We start from the raw sequence: 15,023 nt of genomic DNA, 5'->3' as shown, positions 1-15,023 counted from the left end.
GATAATATTGTGTTTCTTTATGGTTACAGACTCTCCATCCACCTCCCTACACTAGTATTTTGAGTGTAATTAATTTGCCAAAAAAAGAGACAAAATGTACAATAAACAAAATTAAAGAAGAATTTGACTGATAATAAAAAAATGAATCAATTTTTCTAAATTCTTTTGGCCGTGATAATTGTGTAGTGAAAATCTGATATTGTGACAGCCCTATCTGGAACCAGTGATAACCAGGGCTGTAGTTGGGATTTTAGAGGTACTGAGGGCATTTTTACTATTTTCTGCCTCCTTTGTTTGATTTGTCTTTGGTTGTATTTGTTTTGTGTTAAGTACAAAACTATACAAATAAATCAATTGTATACAAATAAACTTTGTGATTAGTTTATTAGTGTCTAAATTCACCCAAAGTAACCTTACCCTGCATTAAGTTTTTGGAGAGATACTTGAGAAAACAGACAAATTAAAGAGCTTGAGTCAAAAATATATACAGCTTGTGAAAATGTAGGTATATTCATAGAATGTAAAGTCGTTAAAAACCTCCAAATTCACAGAAACAACACAATGTTTGCCCTCAACTAAACAAAGGTTCATGTAAAAACACCTTTAAATTAAGGCACCTGTAGGCCAAAGTCCTGTCACTTTGTGTTTCAATATAAAAACATGCAACTTTCTCATAGATAACCTGCTGGATTCATATAAGTTTCCAAAACGTAAAAGTTTCCTAGAAACATTTCAAACATACCGGCAGCAGCAGCAGCAGGAGAGGATGCTCTGTGTCTTCTGCTGACGGGAGCCGAGCAGCTTATAGTCTGGCAGATTTTGAATTCCACCCATCTTCTTTTAGACATTCTTACCAATTGGATCCCACCTGTGAACGCTCGCTAGTTGTGCGACAGCGTCTAAAGGAACCACTGAGCATTTGAAAGTTTTCGACAGTTTCTGAATTATTGATTCACTGAAGGAGTATAGTGTGTCAGCAGTTACCCGAGCAACTTTACACCAAGTAGACCACAAGAAATGGATCCAAACAGAAATCCATTTACAACAGCTAACATATTCATGAGTGAAGTTGCACATTAATTCACTAAACATTTCCAAGATGTTCAGAGGGAGTGGAACATGGAATTAGACATGCAAAAGTGAATGTAAAGACAGCAGGAGAAAATGATTATTAGCTAAGATTATAAGGACATTTTTATAAGAGCATGGCTGAGGGGAAGAAGAGCCACTCAGTTGCTAGTTTACTAGGTATGCCTATCTCAAACTAATCCAGTCTAAACAACAGCCATAGAACAATAGAAATGGAGAGAACAAAATAATAGAACCATGTCTAATCGGCTGATAGATGATCAAACCTGCTAATAGGTGCAGTAGGCCCCTTCTGACCCATATCTATGAGGCTTAACCACTGATAACACCCATTTAATGACCTGATAACAGTCAAATCAGTCTCTGCAATATTATATACTATAGAATAGTATGTTGCTGTTGTATTGTGCTATTTCAATGATAATGAAAATGAAATAAATCAACTTGGAGATGAGAAAAAAGCCCTCTATCAGGATAAACCTATGGCCATTAGCATTTCTGTTCTTTTCTGCTATTTGGTGTACAAGTTTGGCAAAATTTAGTTTTTTGTGTGTTTCCTGAAGATATTTAGTTTTAAAGCAGTGTCTAATCCCATGTGGCATGAGCCAAATGTCTTTATTTTCAGCTGGGTGTAGCCTACATAATAAACTAGCGACTGAGTGTAATATATGGCTTTATTATGCAAAAGATGTAACATATAGGAAATGTCTCAGTGTGGGAGCAATTTCAAATTGTCTTCCATTTTTCTCATCATTTGTCTTACATTAAAAATGATTGAAACGAGGCAGAAATATAAGATTGGCATCACATAACACATTATGCAAATACAGGCAGAAGTGCTTTGGACAAGTGCGAGAAAAGTGGAACTGTGTCTGGTAATGACAAATAAACCGTGTTGATGACTGAGACAAAATAAAACTGAGACTCTGTCGGGGATGAAGCTGTTTTCACTCAAACACCACGCTCACTTCAATCTTAGAGCGGCGGGGTGAAAGCTCATTTGCATAATGAAGATATCAGTTTCTGTATTAAAATATGCATGAGTGGTGGGACTCATCAGTAAAGAGAGGCAGTGGGTCAGTAAGGGGTTTTCAGTGCTATAAGCTGTGAGCCACAACACATGGCAAACGCTCTCTTGTATCTCGTGGGCATACAAGAACGTCAGCTGTATGTCTGGCATGAATTAACTATTAATGCCTGTAACTCACAGTCCAATAAGTATTTTTATGATGACACTGAAAACATTGAGCTTGCAAAGCAGCATAATACAGCTATGAAATGACTTGAAAATGCCATTTCACTCTGATGGCTATGTAAGTGACTGAATACTTATTTACAGTCACAATTTGTGCACAGAAGCAATGTGATTATTCAGGGTCGTCTCCATTGAGAAGGTCAAGCCCTTTATAGTATTTCTGTGAATTTTAGAGTTTTAACAACCTAACGAGGAGTTCAAATTCTAGATGTGCACACAAATGATATGGCGATTTTTGATGGATGATTCCAGCAAATATTATAAAATTAAATTAAAAAATGAAAGAATGTAGTCTATCTTCACCAGAACATCCTTGCAGTGTGGAGAAGGCCTTGAACATTTATGCCATCAATCATGGAGATTCAATTATTTATTATTAATAAATTTGTATATATATATATATATATATATATATATATATATTATAAATTAATTAAAATGTATTATTTTATTATTATTATTATTATTTTTATTATTTTTATTTTTATTATTATTATTATTATTATTATTATTATTATTATTATTATTATTATTTCTTTTCTTAATTTTATTTCAATTTTGAATGCTGAAGTTTTTTTCTCTAGTGCACTTAGTGTGTTCGTCTCTAAGCTCAACTACTTAAAAATTGGTTTATAAACTATTGTAATTACGAACTGAAAATTGCATATATGAAAACAACCTGGTCAAAAAGGGAAACAATTAAGTATAAAAAGAAAAGAAAAAAATAGTTATTTGAATTGATAAAATGAGGGGGAAATAATCATAATAAAATCGAAAATCCTGCTTACTGCAACCATTACTGGGTTGTACTCTTCCCCAGTACTATAACATTATTGTGACCACTGTGAAAAGTAACCCATCAATCCAAATAGTATCTTATTTCGAATTATTTCTGATTATATCATTCATTTATGGTTATTTTATATTCTTATGAGTGTATTCTATGACAGGTAGAAATGTGTAACCCCTAAATGAAAGTATTTTGCTTCCATCTAGTGGTTGAAAGTGAGCAGAAAATCCATTTCAACTCCAAAACGCTAGATGCTCCATAGAATCGGCAAGCACCCAACTGGACTATGCACGCTCTGTAATAAACCGGAAACTGTTAAGCATGCTCTTATAGAGTGCAATAAATATGACAAAGAAAGAAGGGAATTGCTATCAGGAGTAAATGATGGAAATATTACAATCTGCTAGGAAAGACATCTAAGAAAGTACACAATCTTCTGATTAATTACTTAAGGGCAAAAGGAATAATGGAGAGAATTTAGTTATTAGTATTATTATTATTATGTTATTTTAGTTATTATTATTATTATTATTATTATTATTATTTATTTATTTTTTTTAAAAATTCTGCCAATCCACTGCTCCACACTTCAGTCCAGTAGGTGGCGGTAATGCGCCTATAAGCTGGTTTGCCAATCGCCAATAAACACCCAAGAAGAAGAAGAAGAATCTCGCGAGAGTTCTTTCAAAGTTACTCGTGTCCGGTTAGATGTTGACACAGAGCTGTGAAAAACAGTGAAAGAAGCCTCAGCAGCATCATGAACTGTTGTTGTCCGAGAGACACCAAACGGTAAGAAACACATGGTAAGTGTTTATTATTTATATTTCTACAAGAAGACTATAGCTTGAGACAATAAATTGTACGTGTGGTGAGAGTTGTAACGTTATCAGTTAAGACTTTGGTCAGGTCATTTGGGGACAAACTACATCTACTCAAGTGCTGTATTTTGGTACAATTTTGGGGTACTGTACTTCTTGACTACTTTCAATTTATGCTTCTTTATTTCTTGCACATTTATCTGACAGATGTAGTCAGGGAATGAAATTAGCACCAGACAGGTTTTCCTTATATTAAGAAATATTATTTTTAAAAACAATTCTAAAGCCTAAATTAAATATATGGTAACACTTTTTAAAGGTCCACAACTGCAACATTGGGTCATGGCTAGTTAAATGATAATGTCAAAGATATATCCTCATCATTACCTATTAGTTAGCTGTTACAAACGTTATGCTGGTTTGCACTGTTTATGACCCAGGGAGCTTTGATAACTTGTGTATTGTTTCTTTGACTATGTAGATTCATATTCAGCTATATGTTTATTTTTCTTTTAGGTCCACTAAAACCACCAGGGATGTCACAGTGTAGCCCTCCTCATTAAACATGGCAGCAGTAGCTGGAGTGAGGGCTCTCCTCAGCCTCCATCGATCGGTGGTGTTGCAGCGCAGCGTTAGGCTCATTCCAGTACAGTTGATGTCAACCTGCCTTCCCAGGGCGCTTTGCAGTGCTCCTACAAAAAGTAATGAGCCAAAGCCACCAGTGACCCCAGAGAATGAGTCTCTGCTGGATAATCTCAATCTCCTGGGAGTTGATGTGAAGAAGGCACGTCAGCGTCAGCCTGGGGTGCTTCGTAAGGCTATCACTAATGAGCAAGGTCTCGCTCAGTTTCTTCAAGGTAAAGGTGCCAGCCGCAAAGTAATCGCCGGCATCATATCCCGTTATCCCCGCGCCATCACCCGCTCAATTGAACACTTGGAACAGCGCTGGCAGCTGTGGAGAAACATCTTCAATACTGATGAGGAAATTGTGAGCATCCTGGATCGCTCACCTGAGTCCTTCTTCCGGTCCAGTGATAATGAGAGTTTGGAGAAGAACATAGCTTATCTGACCTCGCTGGGACTGAACACCAAAGACCTCCATCGGCTGCTGACCACGGCGCCGCGGACATTCTCCAACAGTTTAGAGCTCAACAGGCAGATGGTGGAGTTTCTGGAAGACATCTGTGCCGAGCTCGGTGGGAAGAATCCAGAGCAGTTTGCCAAAGCCGTCATATCCAGAAACCTTTACATTCTCATCCGAAGCACTAAGAGAGTCAGGACAAACATCGATATCCTGAGAACTTCTCTTAAGTTGAGCGATTCAGAACTGCTTTCTCTTCTTCAAGGCCCTGGAGCAGAAATACTCGACCTCTCCAATGAATATCTGAAAAATAATTTTAACAGTCTCCAGCAGAAGATGGTTTCAGTAGGCTGTCGGAAAACTGACATAAAAAAACTAATAATCAACTATCCAATGGTTCTGTACATTGGGCCGGACACGCTGAGCTCTAAACTGGACTGTCTGCTAAACGGAGGAATAACAATGAAGCAGATAGTGGAAAAGCCCAAAGTTTTAGACTACAGCACACAGAACATTACAGGGCGACTAAAGGAGCTGCAGAGAGTGGGATACGACTTCCAGATGAATGGCATCAACATCCTGGACTCGAGCCGAAAGCGGTTTGATGCAAAGATGGAAAGACTTAGTGCCTCACCAGACGACTGAATGTATTATGATGTCATATAATGTCAGATTCTGCTTTTACTTGAATCTTGCTTCTCATCAATCATGTTTTGTTCATTAAAACTAGAATATGATTTCTGACTACTTGGATGTCTCTTTTTGTAATATAATATTTAAATATATCAGCTAGGGCTACAGCGAACAATTATTTCATTATCGATTAATCTGACAAATATCTTTCTTGATTAATCAGGTCTCTTAAATAGTGAAAAAAACAACACAATCTCCTATACCCCGAGGTGCGTCTTCAAATTTCTTGTTTTGTCCAACCAATGATCCAAAAACACAAATATATTCAATTTACTTGACAACTCTCCATTTAATGTACATTTTGAACAGATAAAAATGTGGGATTAATTTGCGATGAATCGTGATTAACTATTTTAATTTGATTGACAGCCCTACTAGATGATGGGTTTTGGTGTCATTTTACAACTGAAACATGTCATGCATATTCAAGTTAATCTAATTATACGCGGAACAATTATACTCGGAACCAATGTCAGTCGGCCAGTAGTACACCACGGACTTCACAAAACGGTTGCACCACCCTTTCCTCATGCCGTTGGACTGCTGCAGGTTGTTGCTGTCAGACAGAAGTATAATCCAAGTTTACTATACTCGTTTAGTGTCTACTTTTGACTTTTAATCGCTATAAATTATCGTTTCGCTCGTAAACCAGCGGTTACAGCTGACAGCGGAAACAGACGATAGGTTAGCGGTTAGCTTGTTAGCAGAGCATGCTACAGCACCGTTAGCTGTTTATGTTGGCAGCTTTAATAACAACAACCGGTAAGTAAGTCTGCTCTAATCTGAATTCAGTTTAATAAGACACACAACACATGTTATATATATGTATTTATATTTATATATATATTTATATATTTTTAGATATTTATATTTATTTATATATATGTATATCAATATATTAATATATATATTTATTTATATATATATTCATATATTTATTTATATATATATATATTTGTTTATATATATATTCATATATATATTTATTTATATATATATATATGTGTATATATATATATATATATATATAAATATATACACACATATATATATATATGTATATTTATATATGTATATTTATATATATATATGTGTATATATTTATTTATATATATATATATGTGTATATATATGTATATTTATATATATACATATATATATATGTGTGTATATATATATATTTATATATATATATGTATATTTATATATGTATATTTATATATATATATGTATATTTATATATGTATATTTATATATATATATATATTTATATATATATATGTATATTTATATATGTATATTTATATATATATGTATATTTATATATATATATGTATATTTATATATATATATATATTTATATATATATGTGTATATATATATATATATATATATTTATATATATATGTGTATATATATATATGTTTATATATATTTATATATATATGTGTATATATATATATATTTATATATATATATATGTGTATATATATATATATGTGTATATATATATATATTTATATATATATGTGTATATGTGTATATATATATATATTTATATATATATGTGTATATATATATAAATATATATACACATATATATATATGTGTATATATATGTATATATATATACATATATATATATGTGTATTTATATATCTATATAGAGATATATATATATGGAAGTTAAATGGATTAGCAAACGTAAAAACTGTCAACTCATATGAAGTAACCAAAAGCTGGGTTACAGTTCAATATGCAGTAACGTTACAGAGGTTTTCTTTGTGTGTAAGACATAACGTAGTTAGGGGCCAGGAGGGATGATTGTTAGCTCTTCTGTTAAGCAAGTTAGATTCAAAGTGATCGGCTGATGTATATCGACATGTTTCAGGAAAATAAAATGGATGTGGAGAAAGCCTGTGAAGGTGTGATGGCGGAGGAAACTGTTGAGAAGAGGAGGGATGTAGCTGTGAAGGGTCAAGCTGCCCTCAAACCACAGTAAGTTAACTAGCTGTCTGTTTAATACATGAGAGAGAAAACTAGTGAAAACCACTGCAAGAATGTGCAAAGTGCTGTCAAAAGTGCATGTTTGGTGGAAGAATCTAGATTCAGACAGCTGATGGGTTCCCAGATGGCAGAGTGCCAGTCAACTGTTTGTGTCCTCTGGTATTCCTACATGTGAGGCACTTTTAAGACATTTGATGTATGATTGTATTTGTCGTTTGGATGAGTCAGAGAACAGCATCATAGAAGCTTTAACCAGCCTGAGCAAGAGCTGCACTCGGTACTCATCCAGGCTCAGAATACACTGGCAAGATAGCCTACATATGAATTGAATGATGAACTGCTGTGGTCTTATCTTGTATGTTTTTTGTTTCTTTTTCTTTTCTTTTATTGCTATGGACCCTCCTGTGTGTCTGAAATAAAGTTTGTATTGAATTGAAACCATAAAGCTGCCAAAACTCTGAGCATCATGTCTTCTTGTCTGCTTGGAGAGTTCGGCTTGTGGCCTTCATCAGGGTTCATCCTTCCTGTTCAGGATCTTCAGACTTTTCCCTTCTCCGTGCATCTTGGAAGTAGTTGAAGTTGTGCCAGAAATCCCCTCTCTGCATCATGTCTAGTCTGTCAGCTCCCTCTTCATCATTTCATCATGACAGTCCATTATAACGCTTGTATCGCTGCCGACACCGCACCAGTCTGCTTCTTGTTCTCGTGCTCCATCGTGTCTCCATTGTTTTACCCAGAGACTCCTTTCTCTTGGGGCTTTAGGGCAGCTTTTGTCCGATGGAGCCAACAGAACTACACAGTCAGCAAAAAAGGCTTAGCAGCAGCTATAGTGAATGCACTTGATTCTTGCACAAAGTATGGACTTTCTTAGCTCTCGCTCCAGTTTTACGAGGACTGGCTGGTCCACATCAAAAGGCCCTCTTAAGTAATTCATGTGGTGATAGAGCAGCGAACAAATGTGACAAAATATTTTCCCCTGTATTTACCATTAATGCCGGCCTTAACTGTCTCCAGTCTCACATCTCATTGGTACAGTAGTAAAAAAATTGCTTTAGCAACTCCTTTGCTAAAGTAATACGTCACATTACATATAAATTAATGGTACACATACATTGTAATGGATGAATTTGCAGGGCGTTGATGTTGCACTATTCGACACAGTGGTCGTTCCACTCAAATTTAACATATTGTCAGGTTGTTACATCTTCAAACTGACAGGTCGATTACATTTCATCTTCTTCTTGAATTTGCAGATTCCTAACCACCAAAGAAAAATTTCATGGGTTTGTAGACTCCGAGTGGAAGGGCGTAAAAGGAGAAAAGGCCAGTGATAATGACAAAGCTGAGGAGGCAAAGGAGGCCACCGTAGAGGAACCTGACATAAAAAAGCCCAAAATAGAGGACTCCGAGGAGAGGAATAAAGGCGGTAAACCAGACGGTAAACGTATCCGGGGACAGAATAAGTCGAGGCCACACAAAAAGCCCAGCACCTATGATGAAAAACGACTGTGTCTCTCAGTCATTCAGGTGTGAATCTTTAACCAACCATTCAAAAATACCACACAAAGTACTTTTCAATCCCTACGTCAACTTATAGCTATTGTCATGACTTTTCCCACCCATGCAGGACAACAGGGAGTGCCCCTACGGAGACAAATGCCTCTTTCATCACAGCGTGTCCGAGTACTTTGCCTCTAAGCCCGCTGACATCGGGGAGAGCTGCTACCTCTACGACACATTTGGAAAGTGTGCTTATGGTCTCTCCTGCCGCTTCGCCAAGGCGCACACTACACCTGACTTCAAAACCATGGAGAACGCAGAGCTGATTAAGGCCAACGAGGGCAGGACCGCCGTGAAGAACAGCCTGAGTAAAGACCTCCAGAACCGTCTGAGGAAGCGTTCGGTGGCCTTCGACAAGTCAGCAGAGTACCTCGAAACACTTCCAAACAACAAAGATAAAAGAGAACAGCAGAGCAATGGTAAGACGACTAAAGAGGTTTTGGATACATGACAGATTTACTTGAGTAATACACACTTATACATCATCTATTGGCAGTGCACATTTCCCTCAGGAATATCAATATTCTGCCAGTGTTTTTGCTCCTTATTGAGCATGAAGCCGTCAGTCGTTCTTGTCTTATAAGTGGTTTGAAATTATTATACCGACACTGACAGAAGTGCAGTAATCAGCAGTGACAAGGAAGTGTGTCTTAAGTGAGTCTCTGTGGCACTTATTGAAGCGTTCATTTAATCAGCTCACCTCCTTTTAGTTGGGAAACATGCATGCCATTCTTTATCATTTGAGTTGAACAGGTGTAGATTTAAATCTGGTCTTATTCACTGAATACACACCGGACAGATTACATAAATAAAATTTGATTTGATTGATTTATAATTCAGTCTTTTGACACACTCAGGTGATACTGGTGCAGCTAAAGTAACAGCAGATCCAGCAGGAGGGGAGCAGCGTACGTCTACTGAAGCTGAAACAAAGGTACAAACTTCTACTCAGAGCAGTATCTCTTATATAGGTGTATACATATAGTGTGTTGCTTGTATTTTTACATGTTTCTTTGTGACAAACTACAGGCCAGCCCAGATAAACAGCCTCCAGTGAAGACTGTTGGCCCACTCACTGATGAAGACGTCATCAAGTTGCGCCCGTGTGAGAAGAAACAGGTATATCTCTCTCAGGCAGCCACCTTTCCGCCAAAATTATATAACTTTCTTAAAGTACTTTGGTGACTAATTTAAAATAACACACGAATATCATAAAATCCCCTGTTCTGTGTTTAAGGTGGACTTTCAAGACAAGCTCTACCTCGCTCCTCTAACAACAGTAAGTACGACCAGACTGACTTGAGTACTACTAAGGTTTGATGTGTTATTGATGTAGTTAAAGAGGACCTATTATGCTTATTTTCAGGTGCATACTTGTATTTTTGGTTTCTACTAGAACATGTTTACATGCTGTAAGGTTAAAAAAACGCTTTATTTTTCTCATACCAGCTGTGCTGCAGCACCTCGTTCACCCTCTGTGTCTCCTGGAAAGCCCAGTCTGCTCTGATTGGTCAGCTGGCCCACTCCGTTGTGATTGGTCAACCGAGCCAAACTCTTTGGACTCCGCTCCAGCTCCGCTCTAACTAGCTTTGTTTGAGGGCCTGCCAACCTAGCTGCTAGGCACGTATTATACAGATGTGTTACTTGGTGACATCACCACGTTACAGAAAAAAAGTCAAGACTTAAAGCAAGGTGTTTCAGGCACTTCAGGAGCAGTGTTTCTGTGGAGGAGAGGAACTCCCTTTGGCGTGGACTTTGGGCTTTGTAACTTTGCAGACCTTTTACATGCACAAAAAAACTATAACACACTAAAGGAAAGGGAAAAAGCTCAAAAGCAAAATAGGTCCTCTTTAAATGCTGCCCAACAAATCAGATTTTCTGTCATTCGAATCAACAGTTTATAAAAGATTTCACTCTAAAGAAGCAGTAACATACCAAGTTATATCAAATGCTGGCCCATGAATAAGGTTTTGACCTGACTAAATGATTCCTCCTCTCTCCTTAGTGTGGAAATCTGCCTTTCCGTCGTGTGTGCAAGCGCTTTGGAGCCGACATCACCTGTGGGGAGATGGCCATGTGCACAAACCTGCTGCAGGGGCAGCAGTCGGAGTGGGCGCTCCTGAAACGGCACGAAAGTGAAGATATTTTTGGCGTACAGGTGATGTCATCGTAGATTATTGAGACTCCTCATAACCGCTCAGAGTTGTTGAGTTACATGTTGTTGTTGTTGTTGTTGTTGTTGTTGTTGTTGTTGTTGTTGTTATAAACACGGCTTGTGTGAGAGTGAAGATGGCCTCAGTTCTGAAGTCCTAATTGTGTCTTCAGGTTGAGGGCTGCTTCCCCGACACCATGACGAGATGCGCAGAGCTCATCAACGACAACGCCGATGTCGACTTTGTGGACATCAACTCCGGATGCCCCATTGACCTCGTCTACAAGAAGGTAAACCCTCTATCAAACCAAGTAGCCCATTCAGATTAAAGGAAAGTTCCACTGGGCTTTTCAATCCTTTATGTTTCCCTCCCTGCAGTGTAAATTATAGTGAGATTTCTTTAAATCAGTATTTCCAAACCTGGGGTTAAATTTGGACCCACCTTAAAGCTTAAAACCAGCACCCTCTTTTTAACCCAAAATCAAAGATTCTAAGTATTCCTTCTTGGGTGACGTCACAGACAAAAAAAAAACATGTTTTCTTACAGTGGTTGAGACAGATTTAATATACAAAAAAACACAAGCATGCAGGTAAATACAATTCAGTTAAAGTGAACAAACATGGCACCATGATGAGTGAGAGCTTTACAATCAGACAGATTTTTGTGTTTTATGATAGAGTGTATAAAGCAATATTAAACATCAATATGACGCTCACTGACAGGTTGTGTTTGTTTGCTTCCCCTCATCAGGGCGGAGGCTGCGGCTTGATGACACGCACCAGAAAGTTTGAACAGATCATCAAGGGAATGAACTATGTAAGTTGTTTTTTACCAAATGTATCTGAATGTGATGTCTTGTTGAATTTTGTTTTTGAGGAGAAAATACTACTGTTTCTCATCATTAAATATGTACATATTGGTTTGAATGTGTTAAATTAGTTTTTAATTTTCCATCCAGGAAAATGTTTTACGCAAAATTTAAAGAATGAATGAGAACACAGTTCTTTTCTTCCTGAAGGTCCTTGATGTCCCTTTAACAGTCAAGATCCGCACTGGTGTTCAGGAGAAGAGCAACATGGCACACAAACTCATCCCAGAGATGAAGAAGTGGGGTGTCTCTCTGGTCACAGTAAGTTTTGTGTAAAAGAAGCATAAATAAATATGAAAACGAGGCACAGGTCTGAGCAGTGTGAAAAGGTATAATATTTTTTCCTCCTCCTTTGTCATGTTTATACCCGCAAATAAATGTGAGTCGGTTTCAAAGTGTGATGACACAGCGCTTAAGCTGTCGTTTTCTTCCAGTTGCATGGCCGGTCCAGGGAGCAGCGCTACACTAAGCTGGCTGACTGGGACTATATCAACACCTGCTCCAAGCTGGCTAGTCCTGTCCCACTTTTTGGTACGTGTTTTTGTTTCACATGTCTAAGATTGTAGCTGCATACATTTCAGATGAAGGCCAAATATTACAAAAACAACCTCCTCTGAGGGGACAAGAACTGTGTTTATAATGCACAAGATGTAGATGAGTGAATAATTGTTGGAGATGGACTAAGGCGAGCTGTGTTTATTGTCCCAGGTAACGGAGACATCCTGTCCTACGAAGATGCCATGAAAGCGAGAGAGACTGGAGTTTCTGGTATTATGATCGCAAGGTAAACTTGTTCTTGTAGAACGCAAATTATAAGTATGAACCTGAAAATGAGCAATGATGTGTGTCCCCTTTAAGGCTGACACAAACAATTTGCTGCATTACAGCCTTTTTGTGATTGTAATGATTCAGTTGTTGTTGTTTTATGTGGGGTGTCTGATATTTTGCCGACCCTCTGGTTACTTGCTATGATCCATCATTATCAGTGAAATTCTTGTGCTTTCTTACTTTCACAGTAGTAAACCCACATAGAATCTCAACCAGAGGAATTACTGCGCATTACTGAGCCCAGTTATCTTTGTGGTGAACTTGATTTGGCATGTTTGTCTCTCCAGGGGTGCCCTCATTAAGCCCTGGATCTTCACTGAAATAAAGGAGAGCAGACACTGGGACATCTCGTCCAACGAGCGACTGGACGTCCTCAGGGATTTCAGCAACTTCGGCCTGGAGCACTGGGGCTCCGACACCCGAGGCGTGGAGAAGACCCGCACCTTCATGCTGGAGTGGCTCTCCTTCATGTGCAGGTGAGATGCTGCACCTCAGTATATTGTATTTCTTCTACTGTGAACAAGCATTATTCACGGCTTGCCATTTGATCCAGAAACACAATACAGTACTATCTGTGTCTCTCAGATATATTCCAGTGGGCCTGTTGGAGCGGGTGCCTCAGAAGATCAACGAAAGACCTCCGTACTACCTGGGCAGAAACTACCTGGAGTCACTGATGGCCAGTCAACATGTGGGGGACTGGGTCAGGATTAGGTGAGCATCAAGAATCACCATTCAAAACCAAGCTACACAAGATGAACTGTTACATTGATGTATTTACTGATTATAATTTCTTACTTTTCCCCCTCTCTCTAGTGAAATGCTACTCGGACCCGTACCAACGAATTTCAACTTCCTGCCCAAACATAAAGCCAACGCCTACAAATGATTTTCTCTTTGTCTGAACATCCAGTCCTTTTGATTTGTTTGTTTGCTTTTATTGGCTCTAGAGAAAATGATTTAAAGAAAGATAATCTATTGTTTTAAATAATAAAGACTATTGAGTAGTCTGTTTATTTGACCTGTGGTGCCGTAGCAGAATACATGTTTGTGTACTTGAAATATATGCAATAAAGTCTTTTGCCACACTAAGATATTTGTCTTTATTTTATCCTGCTTGTAATTATTTTAAATTATTATCAGCCATTATGGAGTATCTTTATAATGGACACAGTGTGAAAGATCTTCATGTTTTTATGCAGATGTTTAGTTTCTATAATGGAAACAGGAAAGAAAAAATAGAAGAATTTACTCATTTTGTTGTAATATACAATTAAGACTGAGTTGATGGGAATAATTTAATGAGATCTGATATACACTGAGTTACCAGTTTATTTTGAACAACTGTACAAAGTGTTTTTGGAGCTGGGGAGTAGGTAGTGACATATTTGTATATGTCTATAGTAATGTTTTGTTTAATTATAAAAACAAAACATAACAAGAAACAAACATGTTTGGACCCAGGAAATGAAAAGTTTGAAATCTAGATTTAAATTTTTAAAATGTATTATTCTAAAAATATTAATAAAACAATAATTTCTTGATAACAAAGAAAAAAAGTTTGCATCATGCTGCAGAATAACCACATATGTATCTCACTTTCCTCTTGCTGTTGTCACTGAAGCTCTGTGCTGTCAATAAAGCTTTTTGAATCAGTTAAAAAAAAACATATATATATTATTCACAATTTTTTTCATTATTTTTATTTGTATTTATTTTTTATATTATTTATTATTATTATTATTATTATTTTTATTATTCACAATTTTTTTTTATTCACAATTCATGAGTGACAAATAAATTCCAGGTAATTCCTTATTGGTCAAATGTTACAAGTGTTAAAAATGTGTTTGCACATACCGTATGCCAATAGATTTTAAG

General features: G+C 37.0%; 2 protein-coding genes across 3 annotated transcripts; both read left to right on the top strand.

Moving 5' to 3' along the window:
- The first annotated feature begins 3,771 nt into the window (after positions 1-3,771).
- mterf1 (mitochondrial transcription termination factor 1) lies at positions 3,772-5,777 on the top strand. Of its 2 annotated transcripts, none has more exons than XM_074613844.1 (2): positions 3,772-3,923; positions 4,469-5,777. In XM_074613844.1, exon 2 carries the CDS (start codon positions 4,518-4,520, stop codon positions 5,676-5,678), a length of 1,161 nt encoding a protein of 386 aa, XP_074469945.1. In that variant the 5' UTR covers positions 3,772-3,923; positions 4,469-4,517; the 3' UTR covers positions 5,679-5,777. The 2 variants fall into 2 exon arrangements, with proteins under 2 accessions (XP_074469945.1, XP_074469944.1); XM_074613843.1 differs by having other exon boundaries at positions 3,783-3,937.
- A 457-nt stretch (positions 5,778-6,234) lies between these two features.
- dus3l (dihydrouridine synthase 3-like (S. cerevisiae)) lies at positions 6,235-14,234 on the top strand. The gene is made up of 16 exons (XM_074613663.1): positions 6,235-6,488; positions 7,618-7,724; positions 8,987-9,260; positions 9,361-9,712; positions 10,151-10,227; positions 10,323-10,412; positions 10,531-10,572; positions 11,299-11,451; positions 11,619-11,735; positions 12,197-12,262; positions 12,465-12,575; positions 12,749-12,845; positions 13,023-13,098; positions 13,430-13,618; positions 13,728-13,856; positions 13,959-14,234. The coding sequence occupies exons 2-16, from the start codon at positions 7,627-7,629 to the stop codon at positions 14,029-14,031; spliced, it is 1,944 nt and encodes a 647-aa protein (XP_074469764.1). The 5' UTR covers positions 6,235-6,488; positions 7,618-7,626; the 3' UTR covers positions 14,032-14,234.
- Positions 14,235-15,023: the final 789 nt, after the last annotated feature.

The sequence above is a fragment of the Sebastes fasciatus genome, chromosome 17 (genome assembly GCF_043250625.1).
Source record: "Sebastes fasciatus isolate fSebFas1 chromosome 17, fSebFas1.pri, whole genome shotgun sequence".
Lineage (NCBI taxonomy): Eukaryota > Metazoa > Chordata > Actinopteri > Perciformes > Sebastidae > Sebastes > Sebastes fasciatus.
Note: the sequence above shows the minus strand (reverse complement) of the source record. Positions and strands in the feature narration are given on the sequence as shown.

Bases quoted from the DNA above. Each gene is read 5' to 3' on its own strand.
- mterf1 (XM_074613844.1), top strand. From the start codon at position 4,518: ATGGCAGCAGTAGCTGGAGTGAGGGCTCTCCTCAGCCTCCATCGATCG.
- dus3l (XM_074613663.1), top strand. From the start codon at position 7,627: ATGGATGTGGAGAAAGCCTGTGAAGGTGTGATGGCGGAGGAAACTGTT. The intron at 10,573-11,298 runs GTAAGTACGACC...CTCTCTCCTTAG, and splicing joins ACCTCGCTCCTCTAACAACA to TGTGGAAATCTGCCTTTCCG. The intron at 13,619-13,727 runs GTGAGATGCTGC...TGTGTCTCTCAG, and splicing joins TGGCTCTCCTTCATGTGCAG to ATATATTCCAGTGGGCCTGT.